The sequence below is a fragment of the Myxocyprinus asiaticus genome, chromosome 15, assembly GCF_019703515.2.
Source record: "Myxocyprinus asiaticus isolate MX2 ecotype Aquarium Trade chromosome 15, UBuf_Myxa_2, whole genome shotgun sequence".
NCBI lineage: Eukaryota > Metazoa > Chordata > Actinopteri > Cypriniformes > Catostomidae > Myxocyprinus > Myxocyprinus asiaticus.
This window is the reverse complement of record NC_059358.1, coordinates 44,171,808-44,198,079: the sequence shown is the minus strand read 5'-3', so window position 1 is coordinate 44,198,079 and position 26,272 is coordinate 44,171,808. Positions and strand designations below refer to the sequence as shown.

General features: G+C 37.1%; 1 protein-coding gene across 1 annotated transcript in view; it reads right to left on the bottom strand.

The window, feature by feature from the left end:
- The window catches only part of LOC127452519 (glutamate receptor ionotropic, kainate 3-like), a 221,813-nt gene extending 202,477 nt beyond the window's left edge, over positions 1–19,336 (bottom strand). Inside the window, exon 1 of the mRNA XM_051718017.1 lies at positions 19,237–19,336. Coding sequence (XP_051573977.1) covers positions 19,237–19,336 — 100 coding nt within the window. The remainder of the gene's footprint in view (positions 1–19,236) is intronic.
- Between the last annotated feature and the right edge of the window lie 6,936 nt (positions 19,337–26,272).

Genomic DNA, 26,272 nt, shown 5'->3' with positions numbered 1-26,272 from the left:
TTGGCTTACGGTTCAGTAATGGCTATGTGTTCATGGCTTACAAGCTAGTGCACATTATATCGACATGGCAAGATTCAAATAATCTATCTCTCAGAGGAACAGATAATTTCTATCTATAGTGTTGCATCAGCAGTTTTAAAATGTAATAAACAGGATCCAATTCTGGATTGTTGCAATTTCAAGGACCTTACATAAAATCATAAACAAGGATTATGAATAACTAGCATAGCCATAACAATGTGTGTCAAATTAACAGCAACTGTCTCATTGTAAAATCTTTTTCTGCTGAAGCTGAAATTGTTGAATAATGACTGTGCTTGTTGTTTTAAGGCTAGATAATACCCACTGATTAGCAACTCTGTTTATTAATGCAAATGTCTTGATCTCAAGTTTGCATTTGATGTTGATCAATGAATGGTGTGGGAATAATTTTAGCTAATTAATCCATTTTAATTTCATCCTGCATTAAACGTTATTGCTCAACACAGTCTGTTTCCATGCTGAGAATTATTTTCTATCAGATCTCTACAGAGCTGGTGATCTTTTAATCTGAAATTGATTGTTTATCTCCTAGAGGCAAAAACAACACAAAAACTGCCTAAGATGCACAATGGATAATGACAGACCAGGAAGTAGAACTCCAAGCCAAGTTATTCCTATTGGATATTGTTCTCAACTAAACAACACACTCTACATACAAACAGTTGAAGGAATGTTCAGGGTTCAATATTAATTAAAAAATATATTTTTGTGTAAAGTTATAACCATTAATACAACTTAGTTGTTATGATGGTGCAACATAGTTAAACCCTTTAATCTGGTAAATGGCATAACACCGGTAAATCTCTGAATTTATCACACTAAAATCATGTTAACATGTATAATGTTTACATCTTGTGGCTATACTTTTGGAAAAAGTGTGTATTTTAATATTTATGGACTGGCCCCATTCAATTCCATCTTTGTGCTTTACTGTAATTTTTGCATTTTTTTTTTTTTTTTTTTTAAAGAACAAGAATCTAAATTATTTTTGTGGTAATAAACATTACGCCACAAGTGTTACTGAGCTTACATTTTATTGAACCTAGAATATTTCTTTAAGCATGAGTAGCACTAGTTGGTCTTCTCTTGAGTGATATTTCCCTCTTTTGCAGCCATTTTCAGAGTATTCACTTTGAAGAGGTCTGTTTCTCTGAGCATCCATTTGAGATGCTTGAGGACTCGTGAATATATTGCCCTTTGTGGTTAACCGCTGCTCTATCTGAGGTCACCCCTCCCTGCTCCTACACCAGCTCCACTGCTACGCATGCATGGAGGCTTAGACAGAGATAAAGTCTAAAGCCTTGCTACTCTCTACTGCATAGCTTTAAAAAATGGCCACTCTATCAGTGGTTACACTAGCAAACCTACTGTTATTTGATGACGCTTCATTTTTGAAAGTATTTGTCCTCCTTCCTGCATAGATCTTAATTTTTAATGCAATTACAAAGAAGGAAACAGGTCTGGTGCAAAGTCCTTTGATTGCCTAAATGTAGAAACACATAATAGTTATATTGTCCTTGAAGTGTCAATGGGACAAAGAAGACTTGGGAGAAAAGTGCCGTTTCTCCAGAGAAATTCAAAGGCAACTCTGATTCAGCTGATTAAGCTCTGGGTGACCTCCACAGACCTTCTTGAGTGCCAATGAACAGATATGAACAATGTGCATGTAGATCACATGCTAGCGGTTGTAACAGGAGTCAAATAGGAAAACTTACACACTGTGGTCAGGTCCAGGTACTTCAGAGTGGCCACCAGTTATTTGTTAGCATTCCTCCAATACAGCTCATTAGTGGCCAATTTCAAATCTAATCAAATCACTTTTATTGTCACACAACCATATACACAAGTGCAACAGTGGGTGAAAGTCTTGGGTGCAGTTCCGAGCAACATAGCAGTCATGAGAGTGATGAGACATATACCAATTTACAATAAACATCAGATTTACACAACACAATTTACATATCTAATATACACATAATTACACAACACAATAATAATATACAATGTACAGTATACAATACACATAATTACACAACACAATAATAATATAAAATGTACAGTATACAATACACACAATATAGAATACACATACACATAATATAGAATACACATACAATAAAAATAGTATATAAAATATATATAAAATATACAGTAAGTTGTATTGAACTGCATTGACATTCAGGCTGTCGGTTGATAGTCAGTTGCCAGTGTTTTTTTAAGAGAATATAATTTATGACAGTCCAGTGTGAGATAATAAGATTAATAAAGTGCAGTGCTGATGTATACTGATCGTGAGAGATCAAGAGTTCAAAAGTCTGATTACTTGGGTGAAGAAGCTGTCATGGAGTCGGCTGGTGCGGGTCCTAATGCTGCGATACCGCCTGCCGATGGTAACAGTGAGAGCAGCCCATGGCTCGGGTGGCTGGAGTCTCTGATGATCCTCCGAGCTTTTTTCACACACCGCCTGGTATAGATGTCCTGGAGGGAGGGAAGCTCACCTCCAATGATGTGTCTGGCAGTTCGCACCACCCTTTGCAGGGCTTTGCGGTTGTGGGCGGTGCTATTGCCATACCAGGCAGTGATGCAGCCAGTCAGGATGCTCTCTACAGTGCTGATGTAGAACCATGTGAGGATGTGGTGGTTCATTCCAAATTTCCTCAGCTGTCTCAGGAAGAAGAGGCGCTGATGAGCCTTCTTCACAATGGCCTCAGTGTGGACGGACCATGTGAGTTCCTCTGTGATGTGGACACCGAGGAACTTGAAGCTGCTGACTCTCTCCACCGGTGCTGCATTGATGGTGATGAGGCTGTGTTCTCTGTCTTTTCTCCTGAAGTCCACCACAAACTCCTTGGCCTTGCTGACGTTGAGGGAGAGGTTGTGCTCCTGACACCAGCATGTCAGAGTGTGCACCTCCTCTCTGTAGGCTGTTTCATCATTGTCAGTGATCAGACCTACCACCGTCGTATCATCAGCAAATTTAATGATGGCATCGGAGCTGTGTGTTGCCACACAGTCATGTGTGTACAGGGAATACAAGAGTGGGCTGAGAACACAGCCCTGTGGGGCTCCAGTGTTGAGGGTCAGTGATGAGGAGATGTTGCTGCCCATTCTAACCACCTGGCGTCTGCTTGACAGGAAGTCAGAGATCCAGCTGCACAGCGAGCTGTTTAAGCCCAGAGCCTGGAGTTTCTCATCAAGCTTGGAGGGCACTATGGTTTTGAATGCTGAGCTGTAGTCTACAAACAGCATTCTCACATAAGTGTTCCTTTTTTCCAGGTGGGAGAGAGCAGTGTGTATTGTAGATGCAATGGCATCATCAGTGGAGCGGTTGTTGTGGTAAGCAAACTGCAATGGGTCCAGTGATGGAGGCAGCACAGAGCAGATGTAATCTCTGATAAGTCTCTCAAAGCATTTGCTGATGATGGGGGTCAGAGCAACAGGGTGGCAGTCATTTAAGCAAGTGATTTTGGATTGCTTTGGTACAGGCACAATGGTGGACGTTTTGAAGCATGTGGGGACTACAGACAAGGAGAGGGAAAGGTTGAAAATATTCGTAAAAACACCAGCCAGCTGGTTTGCGCATGCTCTGATGACTTGGCCCAGAATGCCGTCTAGACCCGCGGCTTTACGGATATTCACCCGTCGGAAGGATCGGGTTACATTCGCTACAGAGACGGTGAGTGAACTAATCTCTGTAGCTTCGGCCGCGAGAGCTCTCTCCGCGAGGGCAGTGTTATTTCCCTCAAAATGAGCATTTATTTAGCTCATCCGGGAGAGAGGCAGCGGTGTTCAAGGCGGAGTTTTTATTCCCTTTGTAGTTCATGATGATATTAATGCCCTGCCACATATTTCTAGAGTCGGTGGTGTTGAACTGCCCTTCAATCTTGCTACTGTACTGGCGTTTAGCTGCTCTGATAGTTTTGCGGAGGGCATAACTGGCTTGTTTATGCTCCTCTGCGTTCCCGGAATTAAAAGTGGAGGTCCGTGCATTAAGTGCCGCACGAACATCGCTATTAATCCATGGTTTCTGGTTGGGGTAGATCCATATTGTTTTGGTCGGAACAACATCCTCTACGCACTTTCTGATGAAACACATTACGCCATCAGCGTAAACCTCGATGTCGTCATCAGAGGCAGACCGGAACATCTCCCAGTCCACGTGATCAACACAAATGAGCTATGAGAGGTTCATTAGCTATTGTGTTAACTAACCAAAGGGAGCAGTTCATAGCTTCCGAGGAGACTAAGACTAAGAGACCTAGAGACTAAGAAGGTTAGAGCAGGTCACAGTTGGAAATTTATTGCTTAGAGAGAGGTTGCTCCTTTATAGCTTAAGAAGCTTTTTTGTATGATGAACAGAGTGAAATTTAAGTTGTTACTCACTCTCATATCTTATCAAATCATTAATAAAGTGCTGAATAAATGTTGATATGATAGATCAGATAATTTGGTCTTGGAAAAATTTGATTAGAAATGTATGTTCATTTTGAAATCTCAAAATTTTGATTGACTTCTTGGCAAATCAGTCTTAAGTATCTTGGCAAATCTAAGCACAGTTTAAGACAATAGTCATGTTTCCGTCCAATATATGCATTTAATTTATGTGCAAAATTGGAATATTGCAAAAATAATTTGGGGATAGAGCATTCTTTCCATCCTGTTTTTTCAAGAGAACAAAAATATTCTCTTCTGGGGAAGTTGGCACACAGTAGTTGTACAACAAGTTGTAGCCACTGTAGAACATTTGTTCAATGTAAAAAGATTACTTGCGGTTTAGAGCACAAACAAAATACACTCGAACCACATGTCTGTTTGCGATCGGCAGTAGATGCCTTAGACATTTCAGAGCAAGTCAAGTCTAGCGCTCTTCAAAAATACATAGTTTCAAAGCAGCTTTACAGAAAATTATGCTGTAATGTATGCAATGTTTTAAAGTCCTCATTTTGCAGTTTAAATAAAAAACGAGATTGAAAATCATTCCTCAAATTATTTCTCTTTAGGCCCCCAGTGAGCAAGCCAAAGGTGACTCTGGCAAGAAACCCAAAGCTTCGTAAGATATTACTTAAGGAAAAAAATAAATAAATAAACCTTTGGAGAAACCAGGCTCAGCTGGGGGAGCCAGTTCCCCTCTGGCTATACAGCATTAATATACAGTATTAACAGTATTAGGTATCGATGTGTAATACAAGTCATGTATTCACTGAGTAAACAAAGTAGATGTTGGTGGGCAATGTATAAAACTAAATGATACTGATTGAACTGTAGGACACAGCACCATTTCAGATGCTATGCTATAATATTAGTCCTCTTGTTAGTCTGTTATGAGTGAATTCTTCAGTCAAAAGACTTGTTGAGGCAAAGTCACATGACTAATGCACATCCAGAAATTTTGTTGGTAAATGTGTTTCCATCATAGTTTATGCGCATTGTCTTCTTATAGGATAAAAAAAATCATCCACCTCAAGTGAGTGTATACGTTTTTTATGCACAGTTTGGAAATGTAATTTGCATTTTGGTGTTCCCATACAATATTTGTAAGGCATTATTCCAAAATTCTAGGGATGGGACGATACTGTATATCAAATCTCAATATATAGGGAACCAAAAAAAGTATGAACTATATTGAGGTAAAACTCGTTATTTTGAAATTTGAAAGATTGTTTTCCATCCATGTGATCATAAATGAAATGACCCGTCGAACATAATCTCTCTATCACTTGATTTTACCCCTACTGCACTTTTTTATACACTGTTTACAGGGTTTGCACAAAGCAAGTGCTTAAATGTGTGCTTGAATTTAGCTCCTAAAAATTTAAATACTGGAATACCTGGGAAATCGCCTTGTTTTGTTGGAAAGTGCTTAAGATTAAAACGGACCATTTCTTCAGTGTAATGTGTCCAAAGATGAAATCCCACACTCCAATTTCATTGAATGATGTGTCTTTTAATATCCTTTCTGTTCTTTACAGTCAGATAAAAAAGTAAAAAGAAATATAAATTTTAATCACAAATAGCACGGATGCGCTAAAAAAAAGGATACATCTCACTCGTTAATAAATGAACCGCAACACCTGTGCAAGTCTGTGAGACGTTAAATTCTTAAAGTGACAGTACCATTATAGCACTTGTTATACAAATTAATGTAAACTTAATGTTATTACAAGTAAATTGTACACATTATTTCATACAGTGACAGCTCATATCATTATTATATATAAAATTTCAAGAAATACTATAAATTGATATAAAGTTGAATTCTTAGATTTTTAAAAAGTAAAAATGTGATTATAGGCCTAATAATCAAGACAATCAAATTATATATATACATATATATATGTGTGTGTGTGTGTGTGTGTGTGTGTGTGTGTGTGTGTGTATATATATATATATATATATACTTTCACTTTTTTCCAGGAAGTTCTGTTCAGTTCTATTGTTTGTTCAGCACCTGATCAGCCTGAAAGTAGCCCACTATTTTGAAGGCTCATTTGTATGTGATCTTTTCTTATAGTGAAAGGAATGAGAAACTCTTTATTATTTAAACTCTGAAGATTTATATTGTGTATTAAATAACTTTATTTTGAAGAATAATTCTAATGTGCATTTTGCGTAAACATTTTTCAAAAAATAAACACAATTTCCTGCCATACTTTGTCATTTGAGAGAATGAGCTTTATTGCCAAGTATGCTTACACATACAAGGAATTTGTCTTGGTGACAGGAGCTTCCAGTGTACAACGATACAAAAACAGCAGCAAGACATAGATAATAAAAAAAAAAATAAAAAAAAATAACTAATTGTACACATACGTACAGACACACACATACATACATACACACATACATTTAAGTGTTATCATATTGAATCGAGATAATATTGAATCGCGAACCTCATATTGTATATTGAACTGAATCGTGAGATAACCATATCGTCCCATCCCTAAAAATGTCACATGAAAATACATGGATGGAAACCCAGCTTTTGATGAGATCTCCTCTGAAACTCTGGAGGAGACACATGCAAGCTTAAACAATCAGAACCTAGTTCTGCGCACTAAAGAGTCACAGTATTTATGATTTTCATGGAAATAAACCTACGAATGGCTTGCTTATAGTTGACTCTGCATATTTTACTAGGATATCAGAAAGTTTTTTATCACTGAAAAAAAATCACACACAATACCTTCAAGCAAAAATCTCAATTTGATCTCTATATTATACCATTTGCTGTCTAGGAAAAATAACTGAGATATTAAAGAGATCTTATTTGTGTGGATGTTTTTCCCCCCTAGTATGAATCAGTAGGATACTTAACTGTTAATGCCTGATAAAGATAAAGAGAAACAGAACTACCATTGTGTTACTGCTTAAACAAGTGTTCCACACTCTAATGTATGCTTCAACACACAATGGCCATTTTTGCTCAGGGCAACGCACAAAAGAGACGAGTGCAGCAACGTGGCAGGTTTTTAAATTGGGATCAAAAGGTTTGAGCTAATTAACAAACTAAATAAGAGTCTCCCAAGCTTGACCCAGCTCCAGCCTTCCCCTTTCACTACATCTCAAAGGCAGAGTCACAGCAGATATTTAGACGGCGACTGGTCGAAACTTAGTTGTTCTGGTCATTCGCATGTCTGAAAAAACAGTGTAACGGCATCAACACTTATTGTCACCACTGACTATTTCGCATGTCACTGTGATGGATGACTATAAAGAGAGAGATGGCAGGGTTTTCCCGTTTGGATGGTTTAATTCTGTTTGACTTTCCAAGCAGAGGCCAGTTGACAGTAGTGAGTAGAAATCGGATGGGTGAGACAGGGGCTCATAATAAAGACAAATGGGCCAACATGAAATTTGATTCTGTCTGTTGCTGTAGCACCTCCCACAACAAAAAAAGAATAACGGAAAGCAAGAGTGAGATTGAAAGTGCGAGACGGAGAAAACAACTACATTGACAAGCGATGTGTTTTTCCACAAGCTGTCATTTTCAGAAGGTCACATACTTCCAGGGACAGCAGCACACTAGGGATGAGCTGTGTGAACAAAAGCTCAAAACATGGTATTCTAACTGAATATCATGCTGTGCTTAATCACAATATAGCTTTTTATGATGAGAATTCATCCAATAATCATGAAACAACTGAAATGTACTTCATATATTTTGATTATTAGGGGTCAAAGCACCTAAACGTGCTAGAACCTTTTTGTATTTGTACAGATTTTCGTATTATTATTCTTTTTCTGCCCTAAAAGTGTCTGGACAGAAAAAAAACAGGGGTAGGGACTTTAGAAACTTTTTATTTTCCACCCTCATTCTGACCCTCTGTCAGAAACATTCGGTTTAGGTGCTGCTTCTCCTTTAAGACTTAACAGTAAACGCCCACTTTTCTGATTGCTTTCTGCTCTTGACTGACCTGCTCTCTCCTTTTGTCATCTCACTGCTCACAGCTACTGGGCGGGGCTACAAAAGTGATAAGGTAAAGTAGGTACTGATGTGTTGTTGTGGAGGCAGTCACATGCAAATGTCTACCACAGTGTGATATCACAATGTGGAGGAAGTAGAGAACGAATCGTTTTAGCAGCTTGGTTTCAACAAACTCCTTTTGCAGTGAGGAGGAAATTTTGAGTTCTGAGACTTACAGTATTTTTTTATAGTTCAATGACCTCTTATATGTTAAAAGATCAAGGAAATTTTGATGTCATGACCCCTTTAATCAAAAGATAAGATTATCAGGGGCATTAGCACCCACACAGACCACAGGGTGAGCACTCCCTGCTGGCCTCACTAACACCTCTTCTAGCAGCAACCATAGTTTTCCCTAGAAGGTCTCCTATCCAGGTACCACCCAGGCTCAACCCTGCTTACCTTCAGTGGGTAACCAGGTGAATGCTGCAGGGTGATCTTCTGTTAAAAAACAGATAGCTCCAACTTTATATCTTGATTGGATTGCTCAGCAACCATAAACAACATACATTCTGCTTCACATTGCACTGAGACCCTTGTATACTTTTGAAGAACAAACGAGTCTGAAGTCATTTAGAACAAACCAGTGCAAACTTATAGGAAAACTTTGTACCGCTGCTAAACATCTTCTTACTACTATTGGTCCAAGTCATTGGTAGATGTGACCTCGAGCTACACCTACTTTTAGGTCAACAGCTGATTCCCATTCAGTCAGTTAAGATCAGTCAACATCAACACTGGTGAGCAGAGTTATTAGCGAGCTGGTGCAAAGGTACGGTACCTACATCTGTACATTCGTTTGTGTAAAGACATTTACCAGGAACATATCCTGCTATTTTTTTTTTAAGTAGTCTAAAAAAGTAATCAAATTTACTCAAAAACTCTTAAGTACCTATTCACTCTGTTGTGTGATATGTTGCTTCACTCATGTGCCATCTGCACCTGAAACACATCTGCCCAAATTAAGATATGCCTATCATCCTTAATTTGTATTCTGCCCATTAACACCCTTTTATATATCCATCTTTGCAGTAGTATCAGTGTCATCATAAATTACAATAATAGAGTGTATTGGTGCATATTATGGCTGCATATAGCATTAGCGTGATTAATTTAAAAGGTAAACATGACAAATTACACATTATCTATTGCATATATATAACTTTAATCATCATCGAGTAGTTAATACAGCTTCTTTTACTTTTTATCTCGTGTGATTAAAATAAGGCATGAAGTAATTGAAAACACATTTTAATGTAATATTAGTTAAGTTTTTACTTTTAGTCTTGTGCATCCTCATATTTAAATGTTCCTCTAAATGCCTCCCCATGCGGTGTGGCCAGTGTCTGAATGTTCAAAACCTTATGTCGTTGTCAAACTTCGTTTTGGCTCTGAGCGAAAAATGAAGAAGCACTTTGCCGTGAGTATGCCTGGGCCTTCAATAACAAGTTTTTCCTCATCTTGACTTGTTTGGGAGATGTCCCGCTCTTTATTTTCACCTCACTTTATATTTCTTTGTTAGTCTTAAATGTAAATAACATAAAACAGTCCTGCCCACTAAAAGCAGTGCATACTGTATACTGTATATCTATCCCAGTATTAACAGTACAGCAATGAGTTGACACATTTTTACAGATGTATGGTATGTATCGTCATACCACCCATCCACATGGGACACCATTTCAGATGATGAGCTCGTAGAGTATATAAGTATTATTTGATTCTAGCTCAGCATTTCCTCTCCAAAGGAGAAGTGTGGTCGCATCAGTGTAAGATTTCTCAGCTTATGATTTATTATAAAGAACATATGCTCCTGTAAAATCTAGCACTATGGAGCACACCATCACGATATGAAAACACCATCTGCTCTGACAAGTGTAGAGAGCTTGTGGAGAAAGGGAAGACCCCATGTGTCAGTGCATTAGACCCCATGTGTCAGTGAATTAGTTCACTGTCGTGGGATCTTTGTTATGTTATCTTTATTTACTACTGGACATATTGTCATGATCTTTATAAGAAGGAATTTAAGCACAGGTAAGGTAATCTTACATCTTGTCTGGTGCTTTTTTCCCATGTTTTATAAAGTGTCTACATGAAAGACAACATATATTTAAATTTGACCTTATTAACTTTCTTAACCTTCCTATTGTTTGGATAATTTCTGACCCGTTTAATGGTGAAAAACTGAAAAACTACAAGCAGTAATAAGACTATAATTGAAGCAAAATTTTTGCAGAGAAATAAGAAAACCGATTTTACTTCGGGCTTGTTCACATCGCCCCAAAATCTCCTTAATTGTGTGGCTGTTCACATAACGCATTCTTGTGCCCAAAACAGCAAGACGGAGCACAACGGAATAGTGAATGCAAGAGTCTCGAGTCACGTTCTTGCATTCCAATTGCATTATTTTTTAAGTGTTGGTCTATTGCGTCCATCTTTGTTTGTTGCGTCACGTCTTGCTGCTTTTTCTCGCACTTTGTGTGTTCCATTTTTAAGACGGTGTGTCAAGTTGAAAGCAGTTCAACTATTAAAAATAGCATATTGAGACCTGCGCTTTGAATATTCCATGTTCCGTTTTGCTGTTTTGGGCAAAAGAACACATTAGGTGACCAGCCACACAGTTAAAGGTGATTTAGGGAAGTATTGGGTGTGATGATTCATTCAGGACTTTACCATCAACACTAATCATGTATTATTTTCTTTCAGTGTTCACTTGATCCTGGTGGCCCTGCACTGACTAACGATGACTACTCCTTCAATCTGTCACAAATTGTTATGCTTTAGTTCCTCTATTCTTGCCATGGTCCAATAAATAAACAAATAAAAAGATTAATGTGTTTTTATTATTATTATTAATAAATTATATATACTTAATAATAAAAAAAATATAAAAAGTAATAATGCATGACATAATTACAACTAGTTATTGTACAATTTATATTTTTACAGTAATATACAGTCATCAGCTACCAATTACAGTAATCAGTAAATTACTGTACACAGAGATTGCAGTAGTTTACTGTAATCAGATTTCCACATTAACAAGCTGGCAACAGTGTTGCTAGTATGTTACTGTAAAAAAAGCACAGTGAGGTCTAACAGTGCAGGATATTCTTCAAAAATCCGCTGTTTATGTTCCACATATGAAATAAAGTCATATGGATTGGGAACAACATGAGGGTGTATTTCTTTCATGGAACACACAAAAAGAGACGTTTTGCAAAATGTTCTTGCTGCTCTTTTCCATAACAATAAAGTAGATGCTGACCTGGAGCTGTCAAGCTACAAAAAGGCACCATAAAAGTAGTCCATATGACTTGTGGAAAAATAAATTCATATTTTCCCCATTTTTTCTATTAGGATTTGGATGTAGATGCAGACTTCAGATTGGTGTTGTCCCTGAAGACATGACTGCCCAAACTCCACATGCCCTCAGTGGTCATTCAAGGGCTGTCTAGCTTTTATTTATAGAAAATTAAATTGTTGAGAATTCCAAACTTGTGTTAAGTGCCTTCTGTATTCGATTTACTAAAAAATATGTTCACTTTACTTGAGGAAAGGCAGGAAACTGATTGCAAGTTTTTCTAGTCACCACTGCTTTAAATGTAATATTACTATTTACTACTATGTCTTAAGTAAGATTCGTACACATTCTTGTGTATATTAACTGAAATGGACATATTCAGCTAACTTGATATCTATTACTTTACTTACCCAGGAATAGTATGTTAACTTTACTTTTAGCTGATTAGTAACCTGACATAAATTTTACCTTTAGGTTTGCTTTGCAAAAATAAGGCAATTGGTTTCCAAACTTTTTTAAGTAAACTGAACATATTAGAATTTACAGTGTAAAACTGTACTAAACCTAACCAATAGTGTCCGAAAAGATAATGAGAGTTTAACAAAACAGACATACTTATCCTTACCCAACACCTAACTCTAACCGATAGTGTTTTAAAATGCCAATTCAAAAGGAAAAGCAACTTTTCTGCAGCAATCACATCATTTAGTTGACCATTTTGCATCTCTGGATGGACGCAGTCAATGAGTCCAGTGTCCAACACTATCAGGTGAGCTACCAAGCAAGCTAATGATATTGGAATAAATGTGTACATGTAGGTGGTTCTGTAATACAAGTGTTAATTTTTTTTTTTTGTTTTTCAAATAATGCCTTAACGTACAAGTGTTCTGATACCATAACATAGTGGGGGGGTGAGTAATAGAGCAAAAAAAAAATAAAAAAAATAAAATATATATATATTCATATTCGGCAATTTTACTAGTGATTTGTGTGACAATTAATGAAACGCACAGTTGTTGTAGCTCCTCTAGTGTTCACTTCACCTGAAAAATGCAGCGAAACATAGAAAGTGGCGTGTAAAAGTCAGTTTGCACAAACATACGTATATAGAAAAACGTACATTCCATGAGACCAAGTTGGATTTTTTTAAAGGTAGTCAGTAGGATTTTTGTTTTGCTTATTTTCCGTCTGCTGATCAGACATTTAATGTATATAATAATTTTTTGGGGATATAAACCATGTATCATGATTCTCTGTTGTTTACTTTGTGTTTTGCCCCTGTCATCTGTTTCCCATGGACTACACTTCCCATAATTCCCTGCCCTCATCACTACCAGCTGTCCTCGATTGTTTTCACCTGTCTTTCATTAACTCATTATCCATTGTGTATATAATGCCCTATTGTATGCTCAGTCTTTGTCAGTTTTTATGTGTTTTGACCTCCCGTGTATGACCAGTGCCCTTCGTAGATGTTTCCTTCTGTTCATGTTCTTGTTTCCCATCATGGATGTTTTATTTTGTTCCTGTGATTACCCGTTATTTAGTACTTGTTTATTTCTCATTAAACTCCTTAGCCGCACCTAGATCCAGCTCTCATGATTTCATTCCATATCGTTACACCATGATCTTGCATTTGTTTCAAACCGACACAATGTATTCCAATTATCAGCTTTTTTTTTCACCCAAAATGAAGGCTTTAGTGTATACCTTAAAAGACCACACTGAGATAAAGGTGGCACTTTTTCCAGATAAAATGCTTTCCAGATAAAAGACACTTGATTTCCTCCGAGGATTCATACCCACTCTGTACTTTTTTTTTTTCAATTACTCTAATTAAAGTATAGATTTTCTAGTTAAGCTTCAAAGTCGTATTGTGGAGATTTTCTGCTGCATTAACATGTTATCAAATTATTTTTCATTATGTGTGTCACTATTCCCCATTTGGTTACCCTTTCATTAAAGTCTTTTGTGTACATATTGAGTTTATGTGGAAAGCTGTGTGTGTGTGCATCTAGCCAGTCTTTAAGTTAATCTCAGCTTCAAAATATCACAGTGACACTGATTTGAGAGAAGAGAGTATACGGAGCATTTGATTCAGGGTTTAACGCGAACAAAACTGACATCTGTTCGCTCACATTAAGGCCACTGAAGCTAATCGGCAGCCATAAGTGTGCTGACTCCATAAATGGAAGAGCGTGAATAACGGCTTCAGATAAATCAGACAGCTGCGTGTGTGTGTGGGTGTACAAACGGCATGGAATTAATTTCATATTTATGTATGTGTCTGTGAAACTCTCCGTGCAACCCCGCAACAGCAGCACAACAGACATCGGCAGACATCAAAGTATGCATGGGTCTCGAACCCTTCTGTGGCCTGTCCCGCAGTTTGCGCAAATGCATAGCGAACTCTCCCCAGCCTTGCGTCTTTGCCAGAAGAATTGTGTGCAAGCTCGCCCACGTCAGCTAACAGATTAAATTGCACGAAAGTGAAAAATGATTTTTCACTTAGTAACTGATGGCCATCTTCACTCTGTACAACTTGCAATGCCACAATTCTTGTTGTCAGCTTCTACAGAAATGTATCTCTGCTTCCTCTGGTCTATTGTGATGCAGAAATTCAGTCATTGCACTTGAAATGCATGTTTAAGGGACATCACAACATACTGTATATTGTGTGTATAATGTGAAGAGCATTTTAATTGAAAAGCTGTTAAAGATCCAATCTGACAAAGATCCTTTTACGTGAAGTGAACTGTGCACAGTGAAAACATGCTGTTGTTACCTTAAGGGGACAGTTCACCCAAAAATTTAAATTCTGTCATCATTTACTCACTGCTATTCCAGATCCTCTTGAGTTTCTTTATTTGGTTGAACACTAAAGGAGACGTTATTCAAAATGTCAACAGCCTCAGTCCCTATTCACTTTCATTGTATGGAAAAAAAGAGCAGTGTCAAGATTCTTCAAATTTCTCCTTTTGTGTTCCATAGACGAAAGAAAGTCATACAGATTTGGACTGACATATGGGTGAGTAAACACTGACAAGGTCAACTTATCCTTGTCAAAATATTACTTTTTTTTGGTGTAACCTAATACACGGTAGTCAAGTTGATTATTTAATCATTTTTGCTTGAATAAAATCAGTTAATTTAGAATTGACCACATTTAAGGTTACCTGACAAAACATTTTATGTCTGTAAAAACACTTTACATAAATGTCTTCTTTGTTAAGGGTTTATAAAGGTGTTTATTGATGACTAATAAGTAATTTACAAATACATTATTAATCATTAATATACGGTTATAACAACATGGATCAAAAAAGTTGACTTTCATGCTATACCAGCCAAATAGTGAACCATTTTACCACACATGTTATAAATGCTTAAGAACACTTATTCAACATTAGTAACCAATGAAATATACCTTAATGTAAAGTGAAGCATTTATGAAGGATGTACATAAATTTCAGTATGGTTTAATGGTCATCAGACTTTATTATATGACATATGCTGTGAATGAGCATGAAGAGCTGAAAAGTGTTTTTGTAGAGGACTTTAGGTAACTAGACTAGATAAGTTGGGACAGTACTTGGAGTAGCAGCATTCTTTTCACATCAAAGTGACAAGGAAAGTGTGTCAAGACATTACAGTAATGAATATACACACAAAATGAAATAATCCCTCTTTTTAATTATACTATAATAGTCGATTTTTGCTGCATTGTGACATAAATCATGAATTAGCACATTTTAAGTTTTTGATTAAAATAAAAATGTATAAGTGTATTTATTAAGTATACAGTAAACTGTTAGACAAAGTACTTTTTGGCAAATATTTAATAATGAACAAATGCATTAAAAATGATTTATAAAGCATTTGTAAATAGCGTATTAGTCATTTATTACCCCTTTATAAACCCTTAACAAAGGGTAAATGAATGTAAATGTTACCAACATTTTTACAATTCACTGCTAAATATGTGAAAAAGCTTCTGGTCAAAATGTATAATGGATAATGTTTGAAACAGTAAAAAAAAAAGCAAATAAAAAAAAATAAAATAAGCAACATTAAAATCATGTGTGATATTAACTGGCAGTAATAAAGCACTGCAACTCTTAGGTAGATCAAGCAATTGATTTTTCAGTAAATCTTCATCTGGCGCTGATTCCCTTATTTAGAGGCATTACATTTATGTTATTAATCGTATGCTTGAACGGGAGACGAGAAAGCCTATATGCACAAGCTTATCTTAAGCAAACAGACACTGAGTTTATGACTCAATTTTTTTACTTAAAAAAAAAATAAAAAATAAAAAAAATACAAATAAAGAATTCATGTCACTCTTCCTGAAGGTCACAGTACACTGCAAGGTAAACTGCACTTTGTTAAAATTAGGATGACGAGAAAAAAAAAATCTTGGGTCTTAGTCAAATTGTATTATTTTTCAAGACATGTCCACTGTTCTGCAGTGACATCTGGATATGCTCCAGCGTTTTTCATGCCAAAACTGGACTGGGATCTGATTGGCTGCAGCTGCCCTGAACAATAGTGAAATTTATGAGTGACAGCACTGAATCCAAAGCAGACCAAAAGTCAAGACAGGTTTTGAAAACTCATTGAGTTTGACCTCAAAGGCTGTTTTTGGATCTGCAGAACTCTGACTGGATGACTGTCATGTGACCTGCAGTTTGGTGAGGTCATTCCAGTCCTTAAAGTGAATATATCAAAATATTTATTAGATTCTATACTCTCCTGTTTTCAATTCTTCTCTAGCACTGGGTATGCATTATATATTGCCTTGACACTCCAGGCTTCTCAATACTATATCAACAGGACTGCGTTTTTGCCATTCTAAACAAACCTACCAGTCCTCTCATTGGTATTCGTACGTAAGGTGTAGACATCTGAATTTTTACACATTTGGACAGACACAGAATCATACAATGATAATGTATTGACAGCCTTGAAAATATACAACTTTAAATCTTTACGAATCCTTTGAAGATGTTTCGTAACTGGAATTGCTGGAAGCTTTACAAGGATCCCACCCCAGGTAAGTATTAAGTACAATACTCAGACAGGATCCCAAAGAGGGACTCATTAATCAGTAAATGATGGAGAAACTTTGGCAGAGATTGATCTTTTTACTGGCATTGTGTTACCACTGCATTAAATAAATGTGATGGAGTTCGACATATTTAGTTAATCTAATTTATTAGAAAGAAAAGAAAACATGAATTCCATTAATTTAATATTCTAAAAACGTCAAATGGTTCGAAAGCATTTGTCTATCATCTATAAATCCATTCATAGGTTAAAAGTTTTCATTTTAGATGCTGTCCATACATTGATGGTATGTTTCAATGTCCATCCAAAGGTTAAACTAAAATGTATGTATGCTAAAACCACATTTTACATGCAAATACATGCTGACCAGTCATCTGCCAGTCACTAATTCTGTCCCAAACGTCCCCAATCCAAAGACTTTCCTATGACTCACAAACACACACTGTAACGCTGTAATGAGCTACCACATCGTCCTTTTGAAAGAAGTTCCCGTTTTAATTGCATAGCAGGAGGGCAAGACAGCTAATAACACACAGGCAGAGCAGAAACGCTCTTCCCCTTGACATTTACAGTCTTCCAGAGTGAGTTTGATCGACCATCTGGCCTCTGAGAAGTGCGTTGTAAAAACAGTTAAATCAATGGAGGCATGTCCACTGTGGATGCCCACCATTACACAAGCCGTGTTGATGGTGTAACACTTAAACTAGCACACAGCGAGCAGACACAGAACCCGCTTAATTCCTCCACTCCTACCGCCTCCGCCCATTGCTCTCTTTGGACAGAAGCTTCTCTAATTAATTTCCGTATGATGTTTACGATGTGGTGAATGGAGCGCTAAAATAACCGTATGTGGCCCGTTGGGGAACAGTGAGCCCTCTGGTGGTCCCAAAGTGGACTCGAATGCCTTGTTGAATGAATGTTTTGTTCATTTTGCTGCACTAAAAAAAGCACATATGCACTCCTACAAAGTCATGCATACTGAATATCACATTTTCAAGGTACTTCAAAAGTACTCAAAAAGACAATCATTTTGACTACAAGGTGTGTAAGTGTGATTGAGAGAGCAATACTGCAGCAACACTACATTTAAAAGCGTGTTTGGCTCAGTTGTGTCAATTCAAAGAACCAGACCTGTCATGTTCGGTTTCTTTCAAACATGCCGTGGAAATATTAAAGCAGCTGTTGAGAAAACATTTCCGTTTACACTGCCGCGACAACAACAACAACAACAACAACAACAAAAAACAGAGATCTGAGCTGTCACAAACCACAAATCTCTCACACAATGTCATTGAAGTCAAAGCCACAGTCATCCATCACAGTCGCTGTGGGGGGAGAACCAGAACATATGGAAGAGAGACTGAATGCTCCAAAAAAAGATTTTCCAACAGAAATGTTTAGTACCTTATTAAAAAGCATAAAATATATGTTTGCAACAGAGTTCAATAAAATATCAAAGAGTAAAATCCTTCAGAAAAATGCAACTAAATGCACATTTCATCTATGCTGGGAGATATGAAACTACATTTGAGGCCAAACTATAATGCAATACCAGTTCATTTGTAAATTGAACAGCTAAACAAAACAATCCAGTATGATGTACAATTGGAGTGCTGTTTTAAGTGTGTGAAACAAGTCGTTTTTTGTTTTTTCAGTGAGGAAATGGGATGTTGTGCTTGGACATGTTAATGTCTTCTAATGACATTTCGAGCCATTTTTCTGCAGAGCATCGAATCACTTGTCAAAAGTGATCTGCCTTCAGACAAAACTGTATTGATCTTTATTGGGCTCCTGTCTCAATGCAGCACGACATATTTCATCTCAGACTGAGAAAAATCTCTCTTTGTCAGGTTGCATAAGTGCACTTTTTCTTCTAATGCATTACCAGGAAGCCTCAGTCTTTTACAGTGTTACTATATGGTGCGTAAAGGTGAGGTTTCCAGACAAACTTCAGCGCTATGTTCACTAGATCACCTGTTAACTTATCTGTCAATCTGAATTTACTGCAAATAACGCAGTGCCACTTATTTATTCAACACTTGGCACATTTCTAGTAATAAATGTGATATGAATGTGTCTCTCAGAGCCTTCAAATGATTTGTGAGATCTTGAAATGAACGCAGTACCATTTGTTCCTAAGACGCGCGGCATGCTGATGGACGCGCAACTGAATTTCGAACGCTTAAACGGATCTTTAAAAGACATTTGAACATTTATTTCACAAGTTGTTAAGGGCAATAATTGAACGAACACAAGTCCGACCCAAGTGAACAGCACAAGCATTTTAAAGACTCATACAAAACAATCACATCGCCAGTCGAACACGCACTCGCACTCTGTCCATTACGCACTCTCTTACCTATCCGAATGACATGAGGCATCCCGAACGAGCTGTGAATCCAGAAGAGAGACACCAAAATCGCGCTACAGTATTCCACATATTCCCTTCTGTTCTTCATGATTGGAATACAGCGGGATCAATCCAAAGAGCTCTCCAAAAACTGCTCATCAAATGTTAAATGGCTGGGAGTCATACGATAATTGGACTGACTGCGACAGATTTGCTCTCATTGTAGTGGATCTGAACAAGCGCTCGCTGTATTAATGATTTCATTTATTAATTTCGCCGAGTAAGTGAGTGCGCGCGCGCTCGGCTCTCCACGCGTCTCGGATGAGGCTCCGGATCGGTGCGCGTCTCCACCTGCGAGTGTTGAGCTGCTGAAATCAGCCTGCAGGAGTCCCTGTATCCCCTCTCTATCCCCTCCTACCGCTGATGCCGCAACAACCGGGCTGGAGTCCCGCGTCAGCGTGGATGGGGACCAACACTTTTCATTGCATTGCTCGTGTTGCCTTTATTCGCGTTTTGCATGCTATAGCATATATGGTCATTGCAATAGCAATAAGAACAATAATGCATTAAGATGTGTATGGTCTCTCCTGTCTGCATGTTCATACCCCCATCATATGTGTGTTAATGTATTGGAAAAAATCTTAAACTCACACGAAAAAAAAAAAAAAAAAAAAAAAACATTAGTAGCTTTCTTTAAACAAAATAACACAAAGTGCACAAATGGGTGAATCATTTCAGTTATTTCAATACTTTGGTTTGAGTGGATGTTGCTTTTTGCCACATTCTTGGGTTTTATGCACTCATTTCTACAATTTATTTAGACATATTCTAGGGGTTTGTCCCTTTCTTTTTCCTTTTCTAAAAGAAATGCTTCAATCAAACCATGTTTTCTTGGAAACATTGTTATAATTGTTTATCATTCTAAAGTATTGTTTTTGTAATATCCTGTCAGCCTTTTGTAATATTCTGAAGAAAATCCAGTTCCTAAATGGTATCATCTTCCAGGCAGTGAAATTGTGTTTGGTGAGGAAAACAACACGTCAGTGAGTATAAGAAATAGAATTGATGAATTCTGTGGTGTTTTATGGTTTTAGTTGGATTGTTTCACTCATCCTGTTATTTATGTATTTATTTATGTATTTATTATTATTATTATTATTGTTATTATTGCTATATCATATTTCTAAATGCCTTATATATATATATATATACAGTTGAAGTCAGAAGTTTACATACACCTTAGCCAAATACATTTAAACTCAGTTTTTCACAATTCCTGACATTTAATCGTAGAAAACATTCCCTGTCTTAGGTCAGTTAGGATCACTACTTTATTTTAAGAATGTGAAATATCAGAATAATAGTAGAGAGAATTATTTATTTCAGCTTTTATTTCTTTCACACATTCCCAGTGGGTCAGAAGTTTACATACACTTTGTTAGTATTTGGTAGCATTGCCTTACAATTGTTTAACTTGGGTCAAACGTTTTGGGTAACCTTCCAGAAGCTTCTCACAATAAGTTGCTGGAATTTTGGCCCATTCCTCCAGACAGAACTGGTGTAACTGAGTCAGGTTTGTAGGCCTCCTTGCTCGCACATGCTTTTTCAGTTCTGCCCACAAATTTTCTATCGGATTGAGGTCAAGGCTTTGTGATGGCCACTCCAATACCTTGACTTTGTTGTCCTTAAGCCATTTTGCCACAACTTTGGAAGTATGCTTGGGGTCATTGTCCATTTGGAAGACCCATTTGCGACCAAGCTTCAACTTCCTGGCTGATGTCTTGAGATGCTGCTTCAATATATCCACATAATTTTCCTTCCTCATGATGCCATCTATTTTGTGAAGTGCACCAGTCCCTCCTGCAGCAAAGCACCCCCACAACTAGGGATGTGAGCTACGACTATTTTGACTGTCATTTAAACGGAAGTTTTGTAACCGACTAGTCGACTAGTCTAAAGAGAAACCAACCTTCAGAAAACAGTAAAAAAAAAAAAAAAAAGTTTTTATGTGACCCATTTAAAATACTTATTCTATTCCAAATCCGACGCTAAATTCCACTGAAAAGGGGCATTTATCTGCGACGTGCTTGCCTTGAATTATGATCATTGTACATTAAATATAGAACATGACACGCATTCACTGAATCAACATTAGCGAATATTTAATAGACATATTTATTGAAAACAATTGAATGAATAGTGCAGGATTAATGGAACAACTCTAAAAGCCTGTTCTAAACTGAAATCACCAAGTAAAAGTTACATTGTTCAAAATAATTAACAGGTAGACTATGAGAGAGAAAAAAATGCGCTGAAAAGTTGCGGGTATTTCACGATGTGCAGTCGTGCATTAACCATTGATCTAATATGACAGCTGTTCGGTAAAGAACATTAATCAATAAGTTACAATTTAAAAAAAAAAAAAGGAGCTATAGGATAGAAAAAATAGGCCTGTGATGTAGCCTACAATAAACCTAATGTATTCTAAACATGACATGCACACAGAATAACAGATAGTCGGCACCTCGTTGAAAATAGCCTTCTTAATCAGCAGATTAAAAAAATGGCATACCTAGTCTAAAACAGTTATTTTCTAGTCTACTAACTCAAAAGCATAAATTGTTTGATGAGTAAAATTAACACGTCGACATGGTCCGGTGAAAGACGGGACATGACTCACCTGAGGCGGCTATCCTACGCTTGACAAAGCCTGCTCAGTGGAAAAATAACATCCAAGCATGCACAGATGTAAAGAAGACTCAAATGTGAAAACATCTTTAGGGACTTTCAAACATTTGGATAGCCGATTCCCGCACCACGAAGTGATTTCATTACTTCTTTGCTGAGTTTGCTTGTCTAGCGAGAGGACATTTTCATGCACGTGCCGCGAGTGAGAGAGGGAAGAAGCACTCGCAGCCTGAGGTGAAATTAACCTCTGTATCTGCTCCAGACATCCTCTTTTTTAAATAATATTTGTATTATTAATTCTATTTGAAATATGTAACATTAATATCACAGTAATTTAAGTGCAGCCTCTGTAAAAATATAAAGCCAAACGTAAATGTGTAAAAATTATTATCAGTTTAATGGGGGGAAATATTAACCGACTAGTAATTCCAGTGTCAGACTAGCACCGTTTATTCAACTAGTCGACTAGTCTCGCACATCCCTACCCAAAACATGATGCTGCCACCCCCATGCTTCACAGTTGGGATGGTGTTCTTCGGCTTGTAAGCCTCACCCTTTTTACTCCAAACATAACGATGGTCATTATGGCCAAACAGTTAAATTTTTGTTTAATCAGAGGACATTTCTCCAAAAAGTAAGATCTTTGTCCCTATTTGCACTTGCAAACTGTAGTCTGGCTTTTTTATGGCAGTTTTGGAGCAGTTGCTTCTTCCTTGCTGAGCAGCCTTTCAGGTTATGTCGATATAGGACTCGTTTTACTGTGGATATAGATACTTGTCTACATATTTCCTCCAAAATCTTCACATGGTCTTTTGCTGTTTTTCTGGGATTGATCTGCACTTTTCACACCAAACTATATTCATCTTTAGGAGACAAAATGCATCTCCTTTCTGAGCAGTATGATGGCTGTGTGGTCCCATGGTGTTTATACTTGCGTACTATTGTTTGTACAGATGAACGTGGTACCTTCAGGCATTTGGAAATTACTCCTAAGGATGAACCAGACTTGTGGAGATCCACATTTTTTTTTCTGAGGTCTTGGCTGATTCCTTTTGATTTTCCCATGATGTCAAGCAAAGGCACTGAGTTTGAAGGTAGGCCTTAAAATACATCAACAGGTACACCTTCAATTCAGTACACCTCCTATCTGAAGCTAATTGGCTTATTGTCTAAAGGCTTGACATAATTTTCTGGAATTTTCCAAGCTGCTTAAAGGCACAGGTAACTTAGTGTATGTAAACTTCTGACCCACTGGAATTGTGATATAGTCAATTAAAAGTGAAACAATCTGTCTGTAAACAATTGCTGAAAAAATTACTCGTGCCATGCACAAAGCGGATGTCCTAAACGACTTGCCAAAACTATAGTTTTATAATATTAAATCTGTGGAGAGGTTAAAAAATTTGTTTAAATGACTTACCTTAAAGTCATTAAATGACAACCTAAGTGTATGTAAATTTCTGACTTCAACTGTATATATATATTACTGCACAAGAGGGATATCCCTTCAGCTCTACAAATAATAATATATTGAGTCCATTTTGTTCATTAGTATTACATTGTAATTACACTGTAACATGCAGTCTATAGGATTCTCTTGATAGTGTCAGCAAGGCAAATAATAAGACAGAGTTTACTGTGTGGATCCATACTTGAGTATCTTCTCAAGTGAAGGACTGCATGTGAAACTTATTTTTATGGGTCGAGTGGCTTCTTTCTTATGCTTAACTGCAAAAGAGTTTCACCTCTTCTAACACTGTGTGCCATATTAAGTACTTTGAAGGAGTTTCATAAGGCCCGATTAAATAACAGCCCTCATTATTGCCACTGGTGTTCATACCTTGAATGAGATGTTTGGCGCTGAGAATATCCCCCCGTGTGCCACCTGAGGCTTGAGAGTTATTACGCAAATGATCCATCTGTAACATAGCCTGAAATACTTATTTAATATCTATTAGTATCATTCATATGCCACAATGATATTTAATATTGTGACTTGGACTGACCAGTTTACCTCAATTACATTTGAACTGCCTTATAAAAAAAATAATTATAATAGAGCATAATTAAACATCCTAAATATAAAACAGCATAAGGGTGACATCAGATGATCTAATGCAATGTAATTAAAAATGAATAAGAACAGAAAAAATCTAAAAGTCCACAGACACCACAGGCACTTCTAGCTATTCCACCTTGCCTATACTATATAGAAAATATACATTTGAATATAAATTAGTGTTTTAAAATACATTAATACACCTGGATCAATTAACTGGCAAACTATTGTTACAAAATAAATATTTTTCAGAAATGTGATTAACTTCTAATGTCATTAATTACTAATCTACTAAACACTTTTCAAATTGTAGGGGTGCTTTTCATACAGTGAATGGACAAAATGTTTAATTTTTAAAGGGTTCAAAGTTTTGTTCATTTAGTAATGTTAAGATAAACAGAACAGGTTTGGGTTTGCAGAACCAGTGTTCATAAATCTTCCTTTTTTCTGTAAACTTATTTTTCTGTAATGTTTTGAACATTGTTGTTGTGAATTCTGTCGATTTAAATATGCCAATGTAATGTTATCTAGCTGGCTGACATTGACGAGGCTTTGTCGAAATTGCAAGAAGGACCTTACTTATTACCCATTGATCTGGTCAACAAACTTCATAACAAGGTGATAGACAGGCATCAACAAAACTAATTAGCTTGTTCTCACAGACAAACATTAATTCTAGGTGACTGACCAGTGAAATGAAGAAATACAGCAAACCATCAAAATGATGGAGAATGATAGCACGCTTAAAGAGAAGGAGCTTTTTGACAGAGAGCAGCACTTATGGTCTTTATTTGCACCCCTTGATCTGTGTCAGTGGGTACATTAGACCACATAACTGCTCATTGCACTTATCTGTCTTTCCATTTCTCATGTTTTATGTGACGGCTTCAGACACACGCTTCAGACGTCGGTGAATCATGAAGGTTTGAGTGGTGCTTATCTTCTCCCAACACCATAACATCACTGACTCACTATGTAACAGATTAAAGTGAATATATTCCCTTCTTTGACACATGCAGTTCATTATTGACATGATGTATCTCTAATAGTACTTGTACAGTTTTTATAGTGCAGATTGTATTCATGTGGCTATCTGTGGGGAGAAACAAGACACATTAAAACACAGAAAAAAAAAAAGAAAAGAAAAAAGCCACAACTAACCTAAGGTAGTCTGCTGGCCTTAGCTGGTTTAATATGGTATTGCTGGTCTCAAAGCCTTGCCAAGCTGGTTTAGCTGATTTAACTGGATCCCCAGCTTGATTAGATCAAGATTATTAGTACCCAAAACCACTCTAAAACCTGCAATGTAGACCAGGCTGTGTGACCATCTTATACCTACAAGACCAGACCGTTTTTTCTATGGGCATGATTGATATCTAAACTCATGCAGCTTGGTGCAAGAGGTGTGCAATTAGTTATGAAAGTGATCAAACTTACAAATTTCACCTTTCACTAGGGAGCAGAATACCACAGAGACTTAGGGGTGGGTCTTTTGAGGTGGAGTCCATTTGTGCAATTACCATTATAGATATTTGGAATGACCCAAAAGCATTTTTTTTTTTTTTTTTTTTTTTTTTTGGCAAACAAACTGCTTGTATCACTGAAACTATATTCAGGGGCTGCTGGAGTTGACTGTCAATGCATATTCATGTCTCCAGACCCAGATTTATAACTGCCTGGCACAATATAAAGGCTATCAATGTGAGTTATGTGCCCAATGCTTGCACATTATCAAGATTCATTGACTGCCACACTCAGAAATACAAAATGTACACTGCTTTGGCAAACAAAACGTTGTGCGAAGGAGCCAGGCTGTTCTATGAAGAGGCCCGTGGCGGGACTGTCCATTAGCTTGAGCAATAAATGGACCTAATCAATGATTCTGATCAGTGATTTTGGCAGGCTGATACAAGACACACAAGAGGAGGGGGATGAAAGGAGAAATATGCCATTAGAATCATTTGGTTCTCTATGAACATAACCTATTTTCTTTTGTAAAGACGTTACACCATGAGAGCAAATAATATTAAACATATGCTCTGGCATATTTGTGACTATAGCAAAACTATTCTGTAGATGGATTGATCATTTATAGCACCTCTACCCACACTGTCAATAGTCTGTGGTGCATTTTTGGGGTTCAGTTTTAATAACTTCCTTTGACAGCAACTTCTGCCACTCCTAATGGCAACCTCGGTGTGGAGCAATTCTTTTGTTGTTTTTGTTTGTTTGTCCTGTGTTTAGTAATTTTTCCAATCAGTTTTACCAGGAATGAACTGCTGAACATTCGGCAGCACA